The 23,367-nt window shown below is 47.3% G+C and overlaps 1 protein-coding gene across 1 annotated transcript in view; it reads right to left on the minus strand.

The window, feature by feature from the left end:
• dok4 (docking protein 4) overlaps window positions 1-23,367 on the minus strand; it is a 217,355-nt gene that overhangs the window by 184,229 nt on the left and 9,759 nt on the right. The window contains exon 2 of the mRNA XM_054735282.2: window positions 5,585-5,692. Coding sequence (XP_054591257.2) covers window positions 5,585-5,692 — 108 coding nt within the window. The remainder of the gene's footprint in view (window positions 1-5,584; window positions 5,693-23,367) is intronic.

Raw genomic sequence — 23,367 nt, forward strand, 5'->3', positions numbered from 1 at the left:
AAACCACACTGCCAGTGGTTAAAGAAACAGACGCAAAATGAATTAATGAATTAACTTAATGAATTAATGAATTAACTTACTCCCCTCCGCGTGGTAATTCCGTCCTGGGGTCCGAGCGCGAGAGCCTGTTGATAAAAGTTCGTCTGCAGAGCTATATTTAGCCAGCCGATGAGACAATTTGCAGTCCCCCGGACTTTCAATGAAGAAATGGCGCCGCACGGCTCCCTGGAGACGATCTTCCATCGCTAGGCTCTGCGCTGCCCGCATCCTCCACCATTTGATAGGTAATTTGATTTTATCCCATATTACCTTAAAGGACGACACACCCTTTGATAGAGAGAGAGAGAGTAAATTGATTATTTGTAATGTCCATGTGCATGACTCAACCAGCCCCCATGTCCATGTGTGTGGCTCAACCAGGCCCCACTCTGCTCCAGCCTCAAAGCTTTCTCCTCACCTGCTCTGTATACCTGCATTCTCCAATTATCTGTTAGATAATATTTAACCTCCATAACCCTGGAACCTGAAATAAACACTCATGACAACAAGGAAGACATTTTACACTGAATCAGCCAAATGAGGGGGAGATCACCGAAATGACACATAACTCTCTCCAGAGCTATGGTGCCAGGCGACTCCCCCAGTCCCCAGAGTCTTCAGTGGTTTTATTCAAGCAAAGGGTGGGGGGAGAAGGCGGACCTTCTCAAGTTACAGAGGTACAGAGTTTTCTCAACATCTTTGCTCTACCTTTCATGAACAGCAACAGTTGGCCATCTTTTAGGCCTCAAAAAGGTACAATTATAAAAATACCCAACAAAATTCAACATAAAAGAGGGCCGAATCAAACATGTTCAGGAAACGCCAAGCGGAGAAGGTGTGTTTTTAGGCAACTCTTAAAGGCTGGCAGAGATGGGGACAGCCTAACTGAGGGTGGCAACTGGTTCCAGAGAGACGGTGCTAGGACTGAGAAAGCCCGGTCCCCGCGAGTACGACACCTAGAACGAGGGACAGCGAGCAGGCCTTGGTCAGAGGAGCGCAGAGCGCATGATGGGGAATGTTTGTTCAGGAGTGTGGCCAGATTGGGGGGAGCACCACCTTGGAAGAAATTGTAAACAAAGACAAGGATTTTGAATTGTGCATGATAGCAAACCGGAAGCCAGTGCAGGGAGGCCAGAATCGGACTGATGTGGTCCCGTTTCCTGGTCCCAGTCAGTAACCTTGCTGCGCTGTTCTGCACAACCTGTAGGTGACGCAGTGATGACTGACACAACCCTGAATAAAGAGAGTTGCAGTAATCAAGCCTAGAAATAACAAAGGCATGCAGTACCCGCTCCAGGTGGGCTCTCGACAGCATATGCTTGATATTTACAAGGCGTTTCAGGTGAAAGAAACTGGACCGGATCACTGAGTTGATGTGAGCCTCAGATTTAAGTCCAGCATCAATTTTCACTCCCAAACTGGTAACAACTGGTTTGAGTAGGGAGAAAGAGGGCCAAGATCTACATAACGACCCACATTCCTGCTGTTGGGGTGAAAAACAATGAGCTCTGTCTTTCCCTCATTCAGACACAGATAGTTGGCCATTAGCCAAGACTTCATCTCATTAATACAGGGCACAAAGGACTGGATAGAGTGACCTTTGTCCTGACACAACAGAGAGTAAATCTTGCAATCGTCAGCATAGAGATGGAATGATAGGCCACGTTTACGAAAGATTGACCCCAGAGGTAACAGATAAATGGCAAACAAAAGAGGACCAAGGATCGATCCCTGTGGGACCCCCCAGCGGAGCCCCTCCCAAGAAGAAAAAACATCACCCAGTTTAACGCAGAATGTCCTGCTGTGGAGATATGATCTAAACCAATCCAGAGCAGACCCTTTGATCCCAACCCATAGTTCCAAGCGATCGAGTAGAATCGCACGGTCAACTGTGTCGAAGGCTGCCGTCAAATCTAACAACAGAAGCACCACAGATGTACCCTGATCTAGTGATAGATAGATGTCATTTAGGACCCTCAGTAGAGCTGACTCTGTGCTATGGCCAGACCTGAACCCTGATTGGAAAACCTCAAACAGATCAGAGCCAGCTAAATGTGAGACCAGCTGCTGATAAACGACTTTCTCAAGCAGTTTTGATGTAAAAGGCAGGGTAGAGATAGGCTTGTAATTTGTGATCACAGTAACATCAGCACCAGGTTTCTTCAGGGTCGGCCGAATAACTGCTGCTTTCAAAGCAGCTGGGACCACACCTGTACTGAGGGTCCCATTGATAATCTGACCAAGTGATGGGCCAGGGCACGGAAAGGCAGCCTTCCAGAGGCGAGGCGGCAGAACGTCAAGTGGAGAGCCAGATGGCTTCTGTCTCGCAACAAGCTTACTCAGCTCAGAGTATGAAACAGTATTGAGGGAGCTGAGGGTGGGTGGTGATGGAGGAAGTGGAACAGTGTCAATAAAGTTACCGGAAATAGCTGCTCTAATTCCCGATACTTTATCAACAAAGAATCTGTGAAAAGCTTCAGAGTTTCCAGCAGCTGTAGGAGACAGCTAGGCTCTTGATACACCAGAACAGAGTTTATTGTTTTGTAGAGAATCCTGGGATTCTTGGAGTGTGTTTCGATGATGTCTGCAAAATAGGCCGTTCTGGCAGCCCTCACAGCATCCTGATAAGCAACCAGAGATGCTCTGAACAACTGAACTGACAGTTTTACAATTCCTTTAACCCAAAAGATATCCAGAAATTAAAAATAGACAACATAATCATAAAACATACTCTGAGGGTTTGGAGGGGAATAAAGAAAATGCTGAATGACAAGGGTTCTATTTCCCGGGCCATGCCAATACTGGATAGCATCGGGTTCCCCCCATCCAAATTAGACTCAGGGTTTAAAAAATGGGCGAATAAGGGTCTTATTATTCTGGACCAGTTGTTTGGAGAAACAGAGCTTAAAACATTCTCGCAGATTAGGGAACAATTTGATCTCCCCATGAACGACATGTATAAATATTTTCAGATAAGGCATTATATCATGAATCATAGAGAGAAAGAAAGACTTTATAAACAGCCAAATGCAATAGAACAATATTTTATTATACGCATAGGAAAAAAATCCCAAGTAAAAGGCTATGTTACTAATCTATATAGAAGCTTCTTTCTTGGCTCTACACATAATAAGAAATATATAAAGGAGAAATGGGAACTAGAATTACATATACTAATTGAAGATGAACAGTGGGAAGATATATGTTGACAAACTCATAGGGGGATCAACAGCCAAGTGTGGAAGGAATTTGATTGGCAGATAAAAACTAGGCACTTTTTTACCCCCCAGGGTTTGCAAAAGATGACCTGTCCCCACTTTGCTGGAGGAACTGTGGGGAGGTGGGGGACCACTCTCATATATTCTGGAACTGTCCAGTTATTCTTAAATATTGGAAAGACATAAAGGAAGAGTTGGAAAAAATTCTGGGAAGGGAGTTACCTTCACATCCTTTGTTCTATCTGTTGGGGACTACATCAAACAAAATATTAAACTTAGACCAAAGATATATTGCCCATATTCTATTATTGGCTGCAAAGAAAATTATAACAGTAAAATGGAAGGAGGTGAACTCCCCAACTATAAAGGAATGGAAAGAGAGAATTAAACAAATATACGCAATGGAAAAGATGACGTCTATACTGCAAATGAAGGTGGATCGGTTCCAGGATAGATGGGAGTGTGTCGAGCAATACTTAGTAATGTGAGGTATTAGGTTGTTGTTTTGCCTGTTGTCTACTTTGATGTCAATGTGGAAAACTTAATCTTAGCGATGAAACTGAATGATTGCATTTCTATTCTTTATAGAATTTTTTTCTCCTTTATTTATTTAAAATTTAATTAATTAATTAATTTGTTTGTTTCTTTTTGCGTTTGTGATTGTCCTGCTCAACGTCAGGGTTGTTAAACCAAGTTGTACAATGTCAGACTCAAAATAAAAAGTAACAAAAAAAATCTCTTCTCAAAACCCACATATTTAGGCAGGTGTATGGTGCACTCTAGGTGATTTGATCTTTTTATGTGTTTGTCAGTGCTAAATTCTATTATTTCAGCACTGTTCTATTGATGCTTTTGTTGTGTTAGTTTTTATTGTCTGATTAATTTTGCACTGCTTGTACAATTTGTGTACTGCTTTTAATTCTATTGTTCAGCGACCTTGAGGGTCTAAAAGGCACTTACAAATCAAATGTATTATTATTATCATTATTATTATTATTATTGTTGTTGTTGTTGTTGTTTATATATGGTTTTCTCTTGGTTTTCAGCAGATTTCTTTATTGTACTTTCTGCTTCTGGTTTCGCTGCTCGTGTGTCTTCGGCTTGCTTCTTTTTCACACTCTTTTCTATGTTCTATCGTTTGTGTATTGACTTGACATCCGGTTTCTCCTGTGTATGTTTTATTGCAGTTTACATTGAACGTTGCATATCACTAAACAAAGGAAAACAACAACAGAAAGAAAGTAACAACCTAAACAAAGAACCAGAAAGACAAGAACCAAATCAGTGATACCTCTTCCTTATCATCAAAGGCATTACAGAAAAAAATACCTACCACCTAATGACACTGCGCCAACAACCGCCATCCTTTTGATGATTCACATCATCTCCTGGTTCGGTCTCCCCACACATGTTAACCTCTGAGGTTATGGACCACCTTTGGCAGATGTTAGGGGTGAAGGCCAATTCCCACATTGGTTAACGGCCCCAGGCTTCTGGTCAAGTCGAAAAAATGAATCGAACGGTTGTCTGTATTTTAAAGAAATGTGTGTCCTCTAATCAGAGGCTGAGATGTGAAGCTTCCGTTGGTCCTGACGGCCATACAGGCCACTCCTCTTGAGTCTACAGGTGTCTCTCCATTTGAAATGATGATGGGTAGACAGATGACCCTGCCGCTTCACCTGCCACTGAGTCCAGTGCTGCTCCGGCTTGTACTAACGAACAGTGCTTGCAAAACTTGAAGGACCATCTGCCTGCCTAACCCTAACCCAGACACTTCATTCCCTAGATCCTATCTGAAGACAAGATGAAATAGAGGCTTTTCAGTGGCAGGCCCAAAACTTTGGAAAGAGCTTCCTCTATCCATAAGGGCTTCTACCTCAGTGGTAGATTTTCAAGGCTGAATCCCTACCTTTACGGCTTAGCCTTTCCTAATGTTTGTAAGTTTTATTATATTACTCCAGTTTTATGTTGGTTTTATGTTTTTACTGAATTTTATATTAATGGGAAGCATTTTGGTGCCCTGTTTCATGCTTGTAAGGCGCTATACAATTAAAGCCTGAGTTGAGTTGAATTGAATTGTCTAAATGATGCAGATTCAGAGGAATACTCCACACATAAATGGGGAGAACAAAAACACTGGAGCTAGGATTTGAACCCGCAACCATCTCACTGCAAGTACCAACTGTGCCATCAGGCAGGATCTGGAACTTAAGGTAACTATATAGTTCTGAACACCTAAGTAGTAGTAAGCAGTAAAAGCCACATTTATTTAATGAATACTCTAGTTACAAAAGGTACAGTCTCAGAGCGTAATACGTAATACTTACTTTAGGACATGTTCTGATGAAGGCAGCCTTCTCATCAGGGTATTTCTCCAGACGACAAGGTCCTTTACTGGATGACTTTTTCAACACAAGCCAACAACATCGATAGATCTGGAATCCAAATTTGAACACAATCAAACAAAAGGCCTTTTTTTATATTTTATTTTAGTCAACAGTGAACTAGGCTTGGGCAGTATTACAGTATTACCGTGTACAGCTGGTGTTAAAAAGTAGCAAGGTGTCAATTCCAATACCGTCATAAAAAATAAAAGATAGATGAAGGACATTTAATGTTGCTGATGCGTGGTTGTATTTGTATTTCAGTTTTTCTTAAATAGGTTGACATGTTTTTTCCAAACTTTTGAGACGTTCCATAGTTTATGAACGTGATGTCATCGCTTGACAGCAATGAGACGGCTCACCGAGAAAAAAAAGGCAGCTGACGCACCAGCTGACTTGGTATCTAAGAAGAACACAACTTCTGCAGACTGGGAGTATGTCAGATTTGAAGTTAACTTCAAAGGAGAGCCAGTAAACAGTGATGAGGTCATTTGTGCAAACAAAAGAAGACAACAAAAGCTGCACGCCTCGTCAGAACAGCAGAGGAGCGAGCTGTAGCAGAAATAGCAGACTTCTGTCTAGAATATGTTATTAAAAGAGACAACAACACACTTTTCTGGTGGAAATAAGCAGCCAGCCTTCCCTAGATGTCGTGAATAGCCCCAAAGTACCCGTATGTCGGTGCCCCAAGCTCATCGAAATAGGTTTTCAGTAGTCGGTCCACAACGTCCAAGGTTTAAGCCGGAAAAGGTAAACATGCTGGTTTTTCAGGCAAATAATCTCTTTATAAGCTGCTTTTTTAAAAAGTTGTTTATATTATGTGTGTTGTGTTGGTATTGTTTTAGAAACTGCTTAGATGATCTGTTCCTGAGCTCCGATCTGTTTGATCTGCAGTCAATAATCACAGCTAGCACACTTTGTCCAAATAATCCCACAATTAACATCTGTAACGTGTTGTAGGTGGTTACCTTTAAGAAACTGACAATAGAATATAAAGGTATTCAATAATATGTAATATCACATAAGAATATGGATTATCAATACTATCTAATCTTTGGTATTTGATTGATGATGAATCTAGGTACTTTGGGTAGTACCAGGGAAACAACACTTTATAATAATTTGACACAGAGGCAAAAATTATATAGTTTATAAAAATATTTATTTCTATATTTCTAGTACAATGATGATGCAGAACAAATGATTATAAATGATGAGGTTGTCACGTTGAGAGCAGGAGGTTTGGCCCCAAGGTGCAGGAAATCCAGAACACACAGGTAGGAGCGGTTGAAAAGTAAAAATCCTTTATTTAGGAAGATAACCAAAAATCCAAGGGGAGAAAGCCAGAACCTAATAACTAAACTCAGACCAAAAAACCAAAAGCTCACCTTCTGAGCAGAGACCTAAAGACTAGAGACGAAACAATGCTGACCTAAGACAATGAACCAACAACCACAGAGTGACAAGACAAGGCTTTACACATGGAGAACAATTAAGGAAACAGGAAGCAGGTGTGTGGAGTGAGGGCTGGAGGGAAGGCAGGTGACAAATTATCTAAATGGGGAAAACAGAACCAGTGGAGGGCAGATAAACATAAAACATAAAACTAAACCTAAGACTGAGGGAAGGACATACACACACACACACAAAAACACTGAGCAGGGGGCAAAGAGGCTGGAGCTACAGAACGTGAAGGAAGACCTGGAGGGCTGGGAATGAAAGAATGACACAGGACCTGGGAGGAATTGACTTAAAAGGGCTACAAACATAAGACACATAATAGACGCAGACAAAGGACACATGAGGGCGCTATGAGACACAGAAGGGAATCAAGAGAGGGATGCAAAAACATCAGGAGGCACATAAGGAAGGGGCAGACGCAGACCATGACAGTGGACTGAATGAGCGAGGATGAAATATGAGCTTAGATGTTATTTAAAAAACCTAATTAAGTGTTTTAGAAAATTGTGATGTCTGGGTTGTAAAATAAGTCTAGATGAATGTTTACTTAGGTTAACAAATGATCAAATTACTCAAACCATCCAGCAGCAGGTGTGTTTTATGGTACCCTTGTGATGAGGCTTCTCAGCGATCCTGCTGGCCACAAAGTATTCTCGGCATGTGAGAAGTTTGACTTCTACGTAGATGTCAAAGGCCGTATTCCTCTGAATCTGCATCAGCTGGTCAGAGATAACCTCTGGGTCTGCTGGTGAGACGTTTCACGTCTGAAGAGTTGTTTCTCTGATGCAGTTTTGCAAAGAAAGTCTGACATTGAAAAGGATGGTTCATATGTTTACTGACCCAGATGGCCGAACTAGGCAGCTGGCTGGAAGAGACTTTTAAAAGAAGTGTCCCTTCTTATATTAATTGTTGTTTATAGATTTAGACAAATCAGAATCTAATGTGTGAAATGGGCGTTTACCAAGATCCTCGGACACCACTCCCTTCTCAAACTTAGAAGAGGCCTCTTTCACTTAATGTGAAGTAAATCTATTAAACTGTGATTTGTTAATATAGTAATAATAATGTGTATAATATACTGATAATAAATCATTATTAAATTCTACAAGTAGACTCATTTGGTGTATTTAAGATCTGAAATAAGTAATGAAATAATAAACATCTATGATGATTCATTCATTACTGTGATGCAGTTAAGACATCATTAAAACACCTTAGATAAAACATTCATTGTTTCATTTAAATGTTCTTAAACTGTAAAGAAATCATCTTATGAAACAGAATTAGAATAATTTTATTAGAAGAGAAAAGAGTCTCCTTGAGACCTTGAGTTTGCAGCTCCATGTAAACGTGGGAGATTCTTCTGATGAAGTTAAAAGTTAAACAGGATCGTGTTTTGGTATGAGGGAGCACACAGCATTCCTGCCAGAAGAAACCTGCTGGACACTTGAGTGTCTGTTGACCTCTGATATTGCTGAGGCAGGCTGTGGACAAATGACTTCTCCGACTCTACACATCCAAACACGAACACACAGAGGGCACAGCGAAGTTTAGAGAGTCGAAATGGCCGAACATCTATTTATGTGAGGCCTAGGCTGAGGCCTTTCCCTGGAGCTAGCTCCCAGTGCTAGCGCTGAAGTCGCATGGCTCTGTGTCATGGCTCTGCTTTTCTCTGCTGCTGTGCTCTTAAGTGTTTGCAGGTGAGCAGGTTGGAGAGCCGCAGCTGATTACCATTCAGCCAGGCCAGAGGATATAAGGAGCGGTGTTGCCACACTTCAGCACCGGTTGATACTCTATTGTTGGGTACTCTTGCTCTCCTCGTTTCTGTTTGGATCTAGCCTCGTGTTTTTCCTCCCCTGTGCTCAGTTTTTATTCTCCTTGTCTGCTCCAGTGCCAGCCCTGGATTCTTACCTCAGCTTCCTGCTGTCTGAAGTGGATTTATTTCCCAACGCCTCTCAACTCCTCTGGTCTCCCGCTCTCCACCTCTCACCTGTCCTGGATTACTCCTGCCTGCTACTCCTCTCCACCAGACCATCTCCAGCTCAGACCTGACTTGCCTCCCTCTCCAGCTCAGAACCCCACTTCACACAGTAAGACTCTGCCACCATTACTCCAGTGTTTTCTTGGTTCTCAGTAACAAGGGCAGGGGACATACCAGTTACCTGTCCTCTACAGTTTGTGATGAGTTTATTCAGCTGATGGCTAAGAAAGTTCTGCGTGCCATTGTAAAAGAAGTAAAAGATGGCAAGTATTTCTCCATCATTGTGGACTCAACACCTGACATCACACATGTTGATCAGCTTACTCTGATAATTCGATATGTCCTGAAGAAAAGTGGTGAGCCTGTTGAGAGATTTTTGGAGTTCATACCTCTACATGGTCACACTGCAGAACACATGGAGGAAACACTCAAATTTGAATTAAATGAACTGGACATTGATTTGATGGACTGTCGTGGGCAGAGCTACGACAATGCGAGTAACATGGCAGGGAAATATTCTGGTCTCCAAGCAAGAATAAAAAATAAAAATCCTAATGCTGACTTCATACCATGTTCTGCACATTCTCTTAATTTAGTTGGTGCATGTGCTGCAGAATGTTGCATTGAAGCTGTTTCATTTTTTGGCTTCATTCAAAATCTCTACAACTTCTTCTCAGCTTCAAGTCGGCGGTGGGAGATTTTAACAGCCCATCTGACAAAATGTGAGCAAGGTCTGACACTGAAGAGCCTTTCCAGCACAAGATGGTCTGCAAGAGCTGATGCAACAAAAGCTCTGAGATTTGGCTACAAAGCTGTACAGGATGCTTTGAATGAAATCAAAGTTGACCATGGAACCCCCAGAGCTGCTCAATATGAGGCAAGTCAATTAATAACAGTGATGGAAACCCTTGAAACTGCAGTTATGACAGTGCTGTGGGATGAACTGCTGAGAAGAATCAATGTAACCAGCAAAGCATTGCAACAGGTACACATTGATGTATGTACTGTTCCTATTCTGTACAGTTCACTCATAGAATACATAGGACAGGCCAGAAATGATTTTGATGTCTATGAAGCAGAGGCCAAGACTCTCACAGCGACAGAGGGATACAAAGCAGATAGCCAAAGGAGACGAGTAAAGAAAGTTATGTTTGATGAGTCTGCAGGTCCAGAGGTGCGGCGCTCCGGCCGTGAAGCGTTCTTGATTGACACCCATTATGTCATCTGTGACTGCTTGTCACAAGAATTGAAAAAACGCAAAGATGCATACAAAAATGTGGAGGAGAAATTTGGTTTCCTTACTAAAAGGAAATCAATGAACATTGAACAAATCCGTGCAGCCACAGAAATGTTGAAGAAAATATACCCCCAGGATCTTGAGGAGGACTTTACAGCAGAGTTTGGTCAGTTCATGTCAATGGTAAAAGATGAAGAATCAGTCATGGCCATGTACAAGAAATTTCTAGAGCTAGGCTTGAGGGATGCTTTTCCTAATGTGGACATTTGCCTTCGCATGTATCTGACATTACCGATTGCAAACTGTTCAGGAGAAAGATCATTTTCTGTGTTGAAACGAGTAAAAACACATCGGAGAGCAACAGTCACAGGAAAAAAACTGAATGCCTTTGCTCTGTTAGCAATTGAAAATGGATTCACAACTGCACTGGATTTTCAAGACATCATCGAGGACTTCACCACATCAAAACTAAGGAGAAAGCATCTGTAAATGTAAGTTTTTTTTTGAATAAGTAAAGTGAATATGAAAATCAAATGTAAGATGCATACAGTATAAATTAAATGTATAATATTGGGCTATATGTTCTACTATAATTAAATGAAATATGAGAAACAAACCAAGTATATTCATATCTGAAACAGCTGTCTTTTGTATACATTTTATTATTTCAGCACAAGATTATGATTAAGCCGTCGAGACATATTTCTGCTGTTCATATGTTGCAGTAAATCACAGCTGTGGAGAATGGAGACTTAAGAGGAGCAGAGAAGATGACAGGAGGACACTGGAGAGTAGAGGAGCAGAGAAGAAGACAGGAGGACACTGGAGAGTAGAGGAGCAGAGAAGAAGACAGGAGGACACTGGAGAGTAGAGGAGCAGAGAAGATGACAGGAGGAGACTGGAGAGTAGAGGAGCAGAGAAGATGACAGGAGGAGACTGGAGAGTAGAGGAGCAGAGAAGATGACAGGAGGAGACTGGAGAGTAGAGGAGCAGAGAAGAAGACAGGAGGAGACTGGAGAGTAGAGGAGCAGAGAAGAAGACAGGAGGACACTGGAGAGTAGAGGAGCAGAGAAGAAGACAGGAGGACACTGGAGAGTAGAGGAGCAGAGAAGAAGACAGGAGGACACTGGAGAGTAGAGGAGCAGAGAAGATGACAGGAGGAGACTGGAGAGTAGAGGAGCAGAGAAGATGACAGGAGGAGACTGGAGAGTAGAGGAGCAGAGAAGAAGACAGGAGGACACTGGAGAGTAGAGAAGCAGAGAAGAAGACAGGAGGGGGCTGGAGAGTAGAGAAGCAGAGAAGAAGACAGGAGGAGACTGGAGAGTAGAGGAGCAGAGAAGAAGACAGGAGGAGACTGGAGAGTAGAGGAGCAGAGAAGATGACAGGAGGAGGCTGGAGAGTAGAGGAGCAGAGAAGATGACAGGAGGAGGCTGGAGAGTAGAGGAGCAGAGAAGAAGTCAGGAGGAGACTGGAGAGTAGAGGAGCAGAGAAGATGACAGGAGGAGGCTGGAGAGTAGAGGAGCAGAGAAGATGACAGGAGGAGACTGGAGAGAAGAGGAGCAGAGAAGAAGACTGGAGGACACTAGAGAGTAGAGGAGCAGAGAAGATGACAGGAGGAGACTGGAGAGTAGAGGAGCAGAGAAGATGACAGGAGGAGACTGGAGAGTAGAGAAGCAGAGAAGAAGACAGGAGGAGGCTGGAGAGTAGAGGAGCAGAGAAGATGACAGGAGGAGACTGGAGAGAAGAGGAGCAGAGAAGAAGACTGGAGGACACTGGAGAGTAGAGGAGCAGAGAAGAAGACAGGAGGAGACTGGAGAGAAGAGGAGCAGAGAAGAAGACTGGAGGACACTGGAGAGAAGAGGAGCAGAGAAGAAGACTGGAGGACACTGGAGAGTAGAGGAGCAGAGAAGATGACAGGAGGAGACTGGAGAGAAGAGGAGCAGAGAAGATGACAGGAGGAGACTGGAGAGTATAGGAGCAGAGAAGATGACAGGAGGAGGCTGGAGAAAAGAGGAGCAGAGAAGATGACAGGAGGAGACTGGACAGTAGAGGAGCAGAGAAGATGACAGGAGGACACTGGAGAGTAGAGAAGCAGAGAAGAAGACTGGAGGACACTGGAGAGTAGAGGAGCAGAGAAGAAGACAGGAGGAGACTGGAGAGAAGAGGAGCAGAGAAGAAGACTGGAGGACACTGGAGAGTAGAGGAGCAGAGAAGAAGACTGGAGGAGGCTGGAGAGTAGAGAAGCAGAGAAGAAGACTGGAGGACACTGGAGAGTAGAGGAGCAGAGAAGAAGACTGGAGGACACTGGAGAGTAGAGGAGCAGAGAAGAAGACAGGAGGAGGCTGGAGAGTAGAGGAGCAGAGAAGAAGACAGGAGGACACTGGAGAGTAGAGGAGCAGAGAAGATGACAGGAGGAGACTGGAGAGTAGAGGAGCAGAGAAGAAGACAGGAGGACACTGGAGAGTAGAGGAGCAGAGAAGAAGACTGGAGGACACTGGAGAGTAGAGGAGCAGAGAAGAAGACAGGAGGAGACTGGAGAGTAGAGGAGCAGAGAAGGAGACAGGAGGAGACTGGAGAGTAGAGGAGCAGAGAAGATGACAGGAGGAGGCTGGAGAGTAGAGAAGCAGAGAAGAAGACTGGAGGACACTGGAGAGTAGAGGAGCAGAGAAGAAGACAGGAGGAGACTGGATAGTAGAGGAGCAGAGAAGAAGACTGGAGGACACTGGAGAGTAGAGGAGCAGAGAAGAAGACAGGAGGAGACTGGAGAGTAGAGGAGCAGAGAAGAAGACTGGAGGACACTGGAGAGTAGAGAAGCAGAGAAGAAGACAGGAGGAGACTGGAGAGTAGAGAAGCAGAGAAGAAGACTGGAGGACACTGGAGAGTAGAGGAGCAGAGAAGAAGACAGGAGGAGACTGGAGAGTAGAGGAGCAGAGAAGAAGACTGGAGGACACTGGAGAGTAGAGGAGCAGAGAAGAAGACAGGAGGAGACTGGAGAGTAGAGGAGCAGAGAAGATGACAGGAGGAGGCTGGAGAGTAGAGGAGCAGAGAAGATGACAGGAGGAGGCTGGAGAGTAGAGGAGCAGAGAAGAAGTCAGGAGGAGACTGGAGAGTAGAGGAGCAGAGAAGATGACAGGAGGAGGCTGGAGAGTAGAGGAGCAGAGAAGATGACAGGAGGAGACTGGAGAGAAGAGGAGCAGAGAAGAAGACTGGAGGACACTAGAGAGTAGAGGAGCAGAGAAGATGACAGGAGGAGACTGGAGAGTAGAGGAGCAGAGAAGATGACAGGAGGAGACTGGAGAGTAGAGAAGCAGAGAAGAAGACAGGAGGAGGCTGGAGAGTAGAGGAGCAGAGAAGATGACAGGAGGAGACTGGAGAGAAGAGGAGCAGAGAAGAAGACTGGAGGACACTGGAGAGTAGAGGAGCAGAGAAGAAGACAGGAGGAGACTGGAGAGTAGAGGAGCAGAGAAGAAGACTGGAGGACACTGGAGAGTAGAGGAGCAGAGAAGAAGACAGGAGGAGACTGGAGAGTAGAGGAGCAGAGAAGATGACAGGAGGAGACTGGAGAGTAGAGGAGCAGAGAAGATGACAGGAGGAGACTGGAGAGTAGAGAAGCAGAGAAGAAGACAGGAGGAGACTGGAGAGTAGAGGAGCAGAGAAGATGACAGGAGGAGGCTGGAGAGTAGAGAAGCAGAGAAGAAGACTGGAGGAGACTGGAGAGTAGAGGAGCAGAGAAGATGACAGGAGGAGACTGGAGAGAAGAGGAGCAGAGAAGAAGACTGGAGGACACTGGAGAGTAGAGGAGCAGAGAAGAAGACAGGAGGAGACTGGAGAGTAGAGGAGCAGAGAAGAAGACTGGAGGACACTGGAGAGTAGAGGAGCAGAGAAGAAGACAGGAGGAGACTGGAGAGTAGAGGAGCAGAGAAGATGACAGGAGGAGACTGGAGAGTAGAGGAGCAGAGAAGATGACAGGAGGAGGCTGGAGAGTAGAGGAGCAGAGAAGATGACAGGAGGAGACTGGAGAGAAGAGGAGCAGAGAAGAAGACTGGAGGACACTAGAGAGTAGAGGAGCAGAGAAGATGACAGGAGGAGACTGGAGAGTAGAGGAGCAGAGAAGATGACAGGAGGAGACTGGAGAGTAGAGGAGCAGAGAAGATGACAGGAGGAGGCTGGAGAAAAGAGGAGCAGAGAAGAAGACAGGAGGACACTGGAGAGTAGAGAAGCAGAGAAGAAGACAGGAGGACACTGGAGAGTAGAGAAGCAGAGAAGAAGACTGGAGGACACTGGAGAGTAGAGGAGCAGAGAAGAAGACAGGAGGAGACTGGAGAGTAGAGAAGCAGAGAAGAAGACATGAGGACACTGGAGAGTAGAGGAGCAGAGAAGAAGACAGGAGGACACTGGAGAGTAGAGGAGCAGAGAAGAAGACTGGAGGACACTGGAGAGTAGAGGAGCAGAGAAGAAGACAGGAGGAGACTGGAGAGTAGAGAAGCAGAGAAGAAGACATGAGGACACTGGAGAGTAGAGGAGCAGAGAAGAAGACTGGAGGACACTGGAGAGTAGAGGAGCAGAGAAGAAGACAGGAGGACACTGGAGAGTAGAGGAGCAGAGAAGAAGACTGGAGGACACTGGAGAGTAGAGGAGCAGAGAAGAAGACTGGAGGACACTGGAGAGTAGAGGAGCAGAGAAGAAGACTGGAGGACACTGGAGAGTAGAGGAGCAGAGAAGAAGACTGGAGGACACTGGAGAGTAGAGGAGCAGAGAAGAAGACTGGAGGACACTGGAGAGTAGAGGAGCAGAGAAGAAGACTGGAGGACACTGGAGAGTAGAGGAGCAGAGAAGAAGACTGGAGGACACTGGAGAGTAGAGGAGCAGAGAAGATGACAGGAGGAGGCTGGAGAGTAGAGAAGCAGAGAAGAAGACTGGAGGACACTGGAGAGTAGAGGAGCAGAGAAGAAGACTGGAGGACACTGGAGAGTAGAGGAGCAGAGAAGAAGACAGGAGGAGACTGGAGAGTAGAGGAGCAGAGAAGAAGACTGGAGGACACTGGAGAGTAGAGGAGCAGAGAAGAAGACAGGAGGAGACTGGAGAGTAGAGGAGCAGAGAAGAAGACTGGAGGACACTGGAGAGTAGAGAAGCAGAGAAGAAGACAGGAGGAGACTGGAGAGTAGAGAAGCAGAGAAGAAGACTGGAGGACACTGGAGAGTAGAGGAGCAGAGAAGAAGACAGGAGGAGACTGGAGAGTAGAGGAGCAGAGAAGAAGACTGGAGGACACTGGAGAGTAGAGGAGCAGAGAAGAAGACAGGAGGAGACTGGAGAGTAGAGGAGCAGAGAAGATGACAGGAGGAGACTGGAGAGTAGAGGAGCAGAGAAGATGACAGGAGGAGGCTGGAGAGTAGAGGAGCAGAGAAGATGACAGGAGGAGACTGGAGAGAAGAGGAGCAGAGAAGAAGACTGGAGGACACTAGAGAGTAGAGGAGCAGAGAAGATGACAGGAGGAGACTGGAGAGTAGAGGAGCAGAGAAGATGACAGGAGGAGACTGGAGAGTAGAGAAGCAGAGAAGAAGACAGGAGGAGGCTGGAGAGTAGAGGAGCAGAGAAGATGACAGGAGGAGACTGGAGAGAAGAGGAGCAGAGAAGAAGACTGGAGGACACTGGAGAGTAGAGGAGCAGAGAAGAAGACAGGAGGAGACTGGAGAGTAGAGGAGCAGAGAAGAAGACTGGAGGACACTGGAGAGTAGAGGAGCAGAGAAGAAGACAGGAGGAGACTGGAGAGTAGAGGAGCAGAGAAGATGACAGGAGGAGACTGGAGAGTAGAGGAGCAGAGAAGATGACAGGAGGAGACTGGAGAGTAGAGAAGCAGAGAAGAAGACAGGAGGAGACTGGAGAGTAGAGGAGCAGAGAAGATGACAGGAGGAGGCTGGAGAGTAGAGAAGCAGAGAAGAAGACTGGAGGAGACTGGAGAGTAGAGGAGCAGAGAAGATGACAGGAGGAGACTGGAGAGAAGAGGAGCAGAGAAGAAGACTGGAGGACACTGGAGAGTAGAGGAGCAGAGAAGAAGACAGGAGGAGACTGGAGAGTAGAGGAGCAGAGAAGAAGACTGGAGGACACTGGAGAGTAGAGGAGCAGAGAAGAAGACAGGAGGAGACTGGAGAGTAGAGGAGCAGAGAAGATGACAGGAGGAGACTGGAGAGTAGAGGAGCAGAGAAGATGACAGGAGGAGGCTGGAGAGTAGAGGAGCAGAGAAGATGACAGGAGGAGACTGGAGAGAAGAGGAGCAGAGAAGAAGACTGGAGGACACTAGAGAGTAGAGGAGCAGAGAAGATGACAGGAGGAGACTGGAGAGTAGAGGAGCAGAGAAGATGACAGGAGGAGACTGGAGAGTAGAGGAGCAGAGAAGATGACAGGAGGAGGCTGGAGAAAAGAGGAGCAGAGAAGAAGACAGGAGGACACTGGAGAGTAGAGAAGCAGAGAAGAAGACAGGAGGACACTGGAGAGTAGAGAAGCAGAGAAGAAGACTGGAGGACACTGGAGAGTAGAGGAGCAGAGAAGAAGACAGGAGGAGACTGGAGAGTAGAGAAGCAGAGAAGAAGACATGAGGACACTGGAGAGTAGAGGAGCAGAGAAGAAGACAGGAGGACACTGGAGAGTAGAGGAGCAGAGAAGAAGACTGGAGGACACTGGAGAGTAGAGGACCAGAGAAGAAGACAGGAGGAGACTGGAGAGTAGAGAAGCAGAGAAGAAGACATGAGGACACTGGAGAGTAGAGGAGCAGAGAAGAAGACTGGAGGACACTGGAGAGTAGAGGAGCAGAGAAGAAGACAGGAGGACACTGGAGAGTAGAGGAGCAGAGAAGAAGACTGGAGGACACTGGAGAGTAGAGGAGCAGAGAAGAAGACTGGAGGACACTGGAGAGTAGAGGAGCAGAGAAGAAGACTGGAGGACACTGGAGAGTAGAGGAGCAGAGAAGAAGACTGGAGGACACTGGAGAGTAGAGGAGCAGAGAAGATGACAGGAGGAGGCTGGAGAGTAGAGAAGCAGAGAAGAAGACTGGAGGACACTGGAGAGTAGAGGAGCAGAGAAGAAGACTGGAGGACACTGGAGAGTAGAGGAGCAGAGAAGAAGACAGGAGGAGGCTGGAGAGTAGAGGAGCAGAGAAGAAGACAGGAGGACACTGGAGAGTAGAGGAGCAGAGAAGATGACAGGAGGACACTGGAGAGTAGAGGAGCAGAGAAGATGACAGGAGGAGGCTGGAGAGTAGAGAAGCAGAGAAGAAGACTGGAGGACACTGGAGAGTATAGGAGCAGAGAAGAAGACAGGAGGAGACTGGAGAGTAGAGGAGCAGAGAAGATGACAGGAGGAGACTGGAGAGAAGAGGAGCAGAGAAGAAGACAGGAGGACACAGGAGAGTAGAGGAGCAGAGAAGATGACAGGAGGAGACTGGAGAGTAGAGGAGCAGAGAAGAAGACAGGAGGACACTGGAGAGTAGAGGAACAGAGAAGAAGACTGGAGGACACTGGAGAGTAGAGGAGCAGAGAAGAAGACTGGAGGACACTGGAGAGTAGAGAAGCAGAGAAGAAGACAGGAGGAGACTGGAGAGTAGAGAAGCAGAGAAGAAGACTGGAGGACACTGGAGAGTAGAGGAGCAGAGAAGAAGACAGGAGGAGACTGGAGAGTAGAGGAGCAGAGAAGATGACAGGAGGAGACTGGAGAGTAGAGGAGCAGAGAAGAAGACTGGAGGACACTGGAGAGTAGAGGAGCAGAGAAGAAGACAGGAGGAGACTGGAGAGTAGAGGAGCAGAGAAGAAGACAGGAGGAGGCTGGAGAGTAGAGGAGCAGAGAAGATGACAGGAGGAGACTGGAGAGTAGAGGAGCAGAGAAGATGACAGGAGGACACTGGAGAGTAGAGGAGCAGAGAAGAAGACAGGAGGAGACTGGAGAGTAGAGGAGCAGAGAAGATGACAGGAGGAGGCTGGAGAGTAGAGAAGCAGAGAAGAAGACTGGAGGACACTGGAGAGTAGAGGAGCAGAGAAGAAGACAGGAGGAGACTGGAGAGTAGAGGAGCAGAGAAGATGACAGGAGGAGACTGGAGAGAAGAGGAGCAGAGAAGAAGACTGGAGGACACTGGAGAGTAGAGGAGCAGAGAAGAAGACAGGAGGAGACTGGAGAGTAGAGGAGCAGAGAAGAAGACTGGAGGACACTGGAGAGTAGAGGAGCAGAGAAGAAGACAGGAGGAGACTGGAGAGAAGAGGAGCAGAGAAGAAGACTGGAGGACACTGGAGAGTAGAGGAGCAGAGAAGATGACAGGAGGAGGCTGGAGAAAAGAGGAGCAGAGAAGAAGACAGGAGGACACTGGAGAGTAGAGGAGCAGAGAAGAAGACTGGAGGAGACTGGAGAGTAGAGAAGCAGAGAAGAAGACAGGAGGACACTGGAGAGTAGAGGAGCAGAGAAGAAGACTGGAGGACACTGGAGAGTAGAGGAGCAGAGAAGAAGACAGGAGGAGACTGGAGAGTAGAGGAGCAGAGAAGAAGACAGGAGGAGACTGGAGAGTAGAGGAGCAGAGAAGAAGACAGGAGGAGACAGGAGAGTAGAGGAGCAGAGAAGAAGACTGGAGGACACTGGAGAGTAGAGGAGCAGAGAAGAAGACAGGAGGACACTGGAGAGTAGAGGAGCAGAGAAGGAGACTGGAGGAGACTGGAGGGCAGAGGAGCAGAGAAGAAGACAGGATGACCTGGAGAGTAGAGGAGCAGAGAAGAAGACAGGAGGAGACTGGAGAGAAGAGGAGCAGAGAAGAAGACTGGAGGACACTGGAGAGTAGAGGAGCAGAGAAGAAGACAGGAGGAGACTGGAGAGTAGAGGAGCAGAGAAGATGACAGGAGGAGACTGGAGAGTAGAGGAGCAGAGAAGATGACAGGAGGAGGCTGGAGAGTAGAGGAGCAGAGAAGATGACAGGAGGAGACTGGAGAGTAGAGGAGCAGAGAAGAAGACAGGAGGAGACTGGAGAGTAGAGGAGCAGAGAAGAAGACAGGAGGAGACTGGAGAGAAGAGGAGCAGAGAAGAAGACTGGAGGACACTGGAGAGTAGAGGAGCAGAGAAGAAGACAGGAGGAGACTGGAGAGAAGAGGAGCAGAGAAGAAGACTGGAGGACACTGGCGAGTAGAGGAGCAGAGAAGAAGACTGGAGGACACTGGAGAGTAGAGGAGCAGAGAAGAAGACAGGAGGAGACTGGAGAGTAGAGGAGCAGAGAAGATGACAGGAGGAGACTGGAGAGTAGAGGAGCAGAGAAGATGACAGGAGGAGGCTGGAGAGTAGAGGAGCAGAGAAGATGACAGGAGGAGACTGGAGAGAAGAGGAGCAGAGAAGAAGACTGGAGAACACTGGAGAGTAGAGGAGCAGAGAAGAAGACAGGAGGAGACTGGAGAGTAGAGGAGCAGAGAAGATGACAGGAGGAGACTGGAGAGTAGAGGAGCAGAGAAGATGACAGGAGGAGACTGGAGAGAAGAGGAGCAGAGAAGATGACAGGAGGAGACTGGAGAGTAGAGGAGCAGAGAAGATGACAGGAGGAGACTGGAGAGTAGAGGAGCAGAGAAGATGACAGGAGGAGGCTGGAGAAAAGAGGAGCAGAGAAGAAGACAGGAGGACACTGGAGAGTAGAGAAGCAGAGAAGAAGACAGGTGGACACTGGAGAGTAGAGAAGCAGAGAAGAAGACTGGAGGACACTGGAGAGTAGAGGAGCAGAGAAGAAGACAGGAGGAGACTGGAGAGTAAAGAAGCAGAGAAGAAGACATGAGGACACTGGAGAGTAGAGGAGCAGAGAAGAAGACAGGAGGACACTGGAGAGTAGAGGAGCAGAGAAGAAGACTGGAGGACACTGGAGAGTAGAGGAGCAGAGAAGAAGACAGGAGGAGACTGGAGAGTAGAGAAGCAGAGAAGAAGACATGAGGACACTGGAGAGTAGAGGAGCAGAGAAGAAGACTGGAGGACACTGGAGAGTAGAGGAGCAGAGAAGAAGACAGGAGGACACTGGAGAGTAGAGGAGCAGAGAAGAAGACTGGAGGACACTGGAGAGTAGAGGAGCAGAGAAGAAGACAGGAGGACACTGGAGAGTAGAGGAGCAGAGAAGAAGACTGGAGGACACTGGAGAGTAGAGGAGCAGAGAAGAAGACTGGAGGACACTGGAGAGTAGAGGAGCAGAGAAGATGACAGGAGGAGGCTGGAGAGTAGAGAAGCAGAGAAGAAGACTGGAGGACACTGGAGAGTAGAGGAGCAGAGAAGAAGACTGGAGGACACTGGAGAGTAGAGGAGCAGAGAAGAAGACAGGAGGAGGCTGGAGAGTAGAGGAGCAGAGAAGATGACAGGAGGACACTGGAGAGTAGAGGAGCAGAGAAGATGACAGGAGGAGGCTGGAGAGTAGAGAAGCAGAGAAGAAGACTGGAGGACACTGGAGAGTTGAGGAGCAGAGAAGAAGACAGGAGGAGACTGGAGAGTAGAGGAGCAGAGAAGATGACAGGAGGAGACTGGAGAGAAGAGGAGCAGAGAAGAAGACAGGAGGACACAGGAGAGTAGAGGAGCAGAGAAGATGACAGGAGGAGACTGGAGAGTAGAGGAGCAGAGAAGAAGACAGGAGGACACTGGAGAGTAGAGGAGCAGAGAAGAAGACTGGAGGACACTGGAGAGTAGAGGAGCAGAGAAGAAGACTGGAGGACACTGGAGAGTAGAGAAGCAGAGAAGAAGACAGGAGGAGACTGGAGAGTAGAGAAGCAGAGAAGAAGACTGGAGGACACTGGAGAGTAGAGGAGCAGAGAAGAAGACAGGAGGAGACTGGAGAGTAGAGGAGCAGAGAAGATGACAGGAGGAGACTGGAGAGTAGAGGAGCAGAGAAGAAGACTGGAGGACACTGGAGAGTAGAGGAGCAGAGAAGAAGACAGGAGGAGACTGGAGAGTAGAGGAGCAGAGAAGAAGACAGGAGGAGGCTGGAGAGTAGAGGAGCAGAGAAGATGACAGGAGGAGACTGGAGAGTAGAGGAGCAGAGAAGATGACAGGAGGACACTGGAGAGTAGAGGAGCAGAGAAGAAGACAGGAGGAGACTGGAGAGTAGAGGAGCAGAGAAGAAGACAGGAGGACACTGGAGAGTAGAGGAGCAGAGAAGAAGACAGGAGGAGACTGGAGAGTAGAGGAGCAGAGAAGAAGACAGGAGGAGACTGGAGAGTAGAGGAGCAGAGAAGAAGACTGGAGGACACTGGAGAGTAGAGGAGCAGAGAAGAAGACAGGAGGAGACTGGAGAGTAGAGGAGCAGAGAAGAAGACAGGAGGAGACTGGAGAGTAGAGGAGCAGAGAAGATGACAGGAGGAGGCTGGAGAGTAGAGAAGCAGAGAAGAAGACTGGAGGACACTGGAGAGTAGAGGAGCAGAGAAGAAGACAGGAGGAGACTGGAGAGTAGAGGAGCAGAGAAGATGACAGGAGGAGGCTGGAGAGTAGAGGAGCAGAGAAGAAGACAGGAGGAGGCTGGAGAGTAGAGGAGCAGAGAAGATGACAGGAGGAGACTGGAGAGTAGAGGAGCAGAGAAGATGACAGGAGGACACTGGAGAGTAGAGGAGCAGAGAAGAAGACAGGAGGAGACTGGAGAGTAGAGGAGCAGAGAAGAAGACAGGAGGACACTGGAGAGTAGAGGAGCAGAGAAGAAGCCAGGAGGAGACTGGAGAGTAGAGGAGCAGAGAAGAAGACAGGAGGAGACTGGAGAGTAGAGGAGCAGAGAAGAAGACTGGAGGACACTGGAGAGTAGAGGAGCAGAGAAGAAGACAGGAGGAGACTGGAGAGTAGAGGAGCAGAGAAGAAGACAGGAGGAGACTGGAGAGTAGAGGAGCAGAGAAGATGACAGGAGGAGGCTGGAGAGTAGAGGAGCAGAGAAGAAGACAGGAGGAGACTGGAGAGTAGAGGAGCAGAGAAGATTACAGGAGGAGACTGGAGAGAAGAGGAGCAGAGAAGAAGACTGGAGGACACTGGAGAGTACAGGAGCAGAGAAGAAGACAGGAGGAGACTGGAGAGTAGAGGAGCAGAGAAGAAGACTGGAGGACACTGGAGAGTAGAGGAGCAGAGAAGAAGACAGGAGGAGACTGGAGAGAAGAGGAGCAGAGAAGAAGACTGGAGGACACTGGAGAGTAGAGGAGCAGAGAAGATGACAGGAGGAGACTGGAGAGTAGAGGAGCAGAGAAGATGACAGGAGGAGGCTGGAGAGTAGAGGAGCAGAGAAGAAGACAGGAGGAGGCTGGAGAGTAGAGGAGCAGAGAAGATGACAGGAGGAGACTGGAGAGTAGAGGAGCAGAGAAGATGACAGGAGGACACTGGAGAGTAGAGGAGCAGAGAAGAAGACAGGAGGAGACTGGAGAGTAGAGGAGCAGAGAAGAAGACAGGAGGACACTGGAGAGTAGAGGAGCAGAGAAGAAGACAGGAGGAGACTGGAGAGTAGAGGAGCAGAGAAGAAGACAGGAGGAGACTGGAGAGTAGAGGAGCAGAGAAGAAGACTGGAGGACACTGGAGAGTAGAGGAGCAGAGAAGAAGACAGGAGGAGACTGGAGAGTAGAGGAGCAGAGAAGAAGACAGGAGGAGACTGGAGAGTAGAGGAGCAGAGAAGATGACAGGAGGAGGCTGGAGAGTAGAGGAGCAGAGAAGAAGACAGGAGGAGACTGGAGAGTAGAGGAGCAGAGAAGATTACAGGAGGAGACTGGAGAGAAGAGGAGCAGAGAAGAAGACTGGAGGACACTGGAGAGTAGAGGAGCAGAGAAGAAGACAGGAGGAGACTGGAGAGTAGAGGAGCAGAGAAGAAGACTGGAGGACACTGGAGAGTAGAGGAGCAGAGAAGAAGACAGGAGGAGACTGGAGAGAAGAGGAGCAGAGAAGAAGACTGGAGGACACTAGAGAGTAGAGGAGCAGAGAAGATGACAGGAGGAGACTGGAGAGTAGAGGAGCAGAGAAGATGACAGGAGGAGGCTGGAGAAAAGAGGAGCAGAGAAGAAGACTGGAGGAGACTGGAGAGTAGAGAAGCAGAGAAGAAGA

This window comes from Nothobranchius furzeri, chromosome 9, assembly GCF_043380555.1.
Source record: "Nothobranchius furzeri strain GRZ-AD chromosome 9, NfurGRZ-RIMD1, whole genome shotgun sequence".
NCBI classification, from domain to species: Eukaryota; Metazoa; Chordata; class Actinopteri; order Cyprinodontiformes; family Nothobranchiidae; genus Nothobranchius; species Nothobranchius furzeri.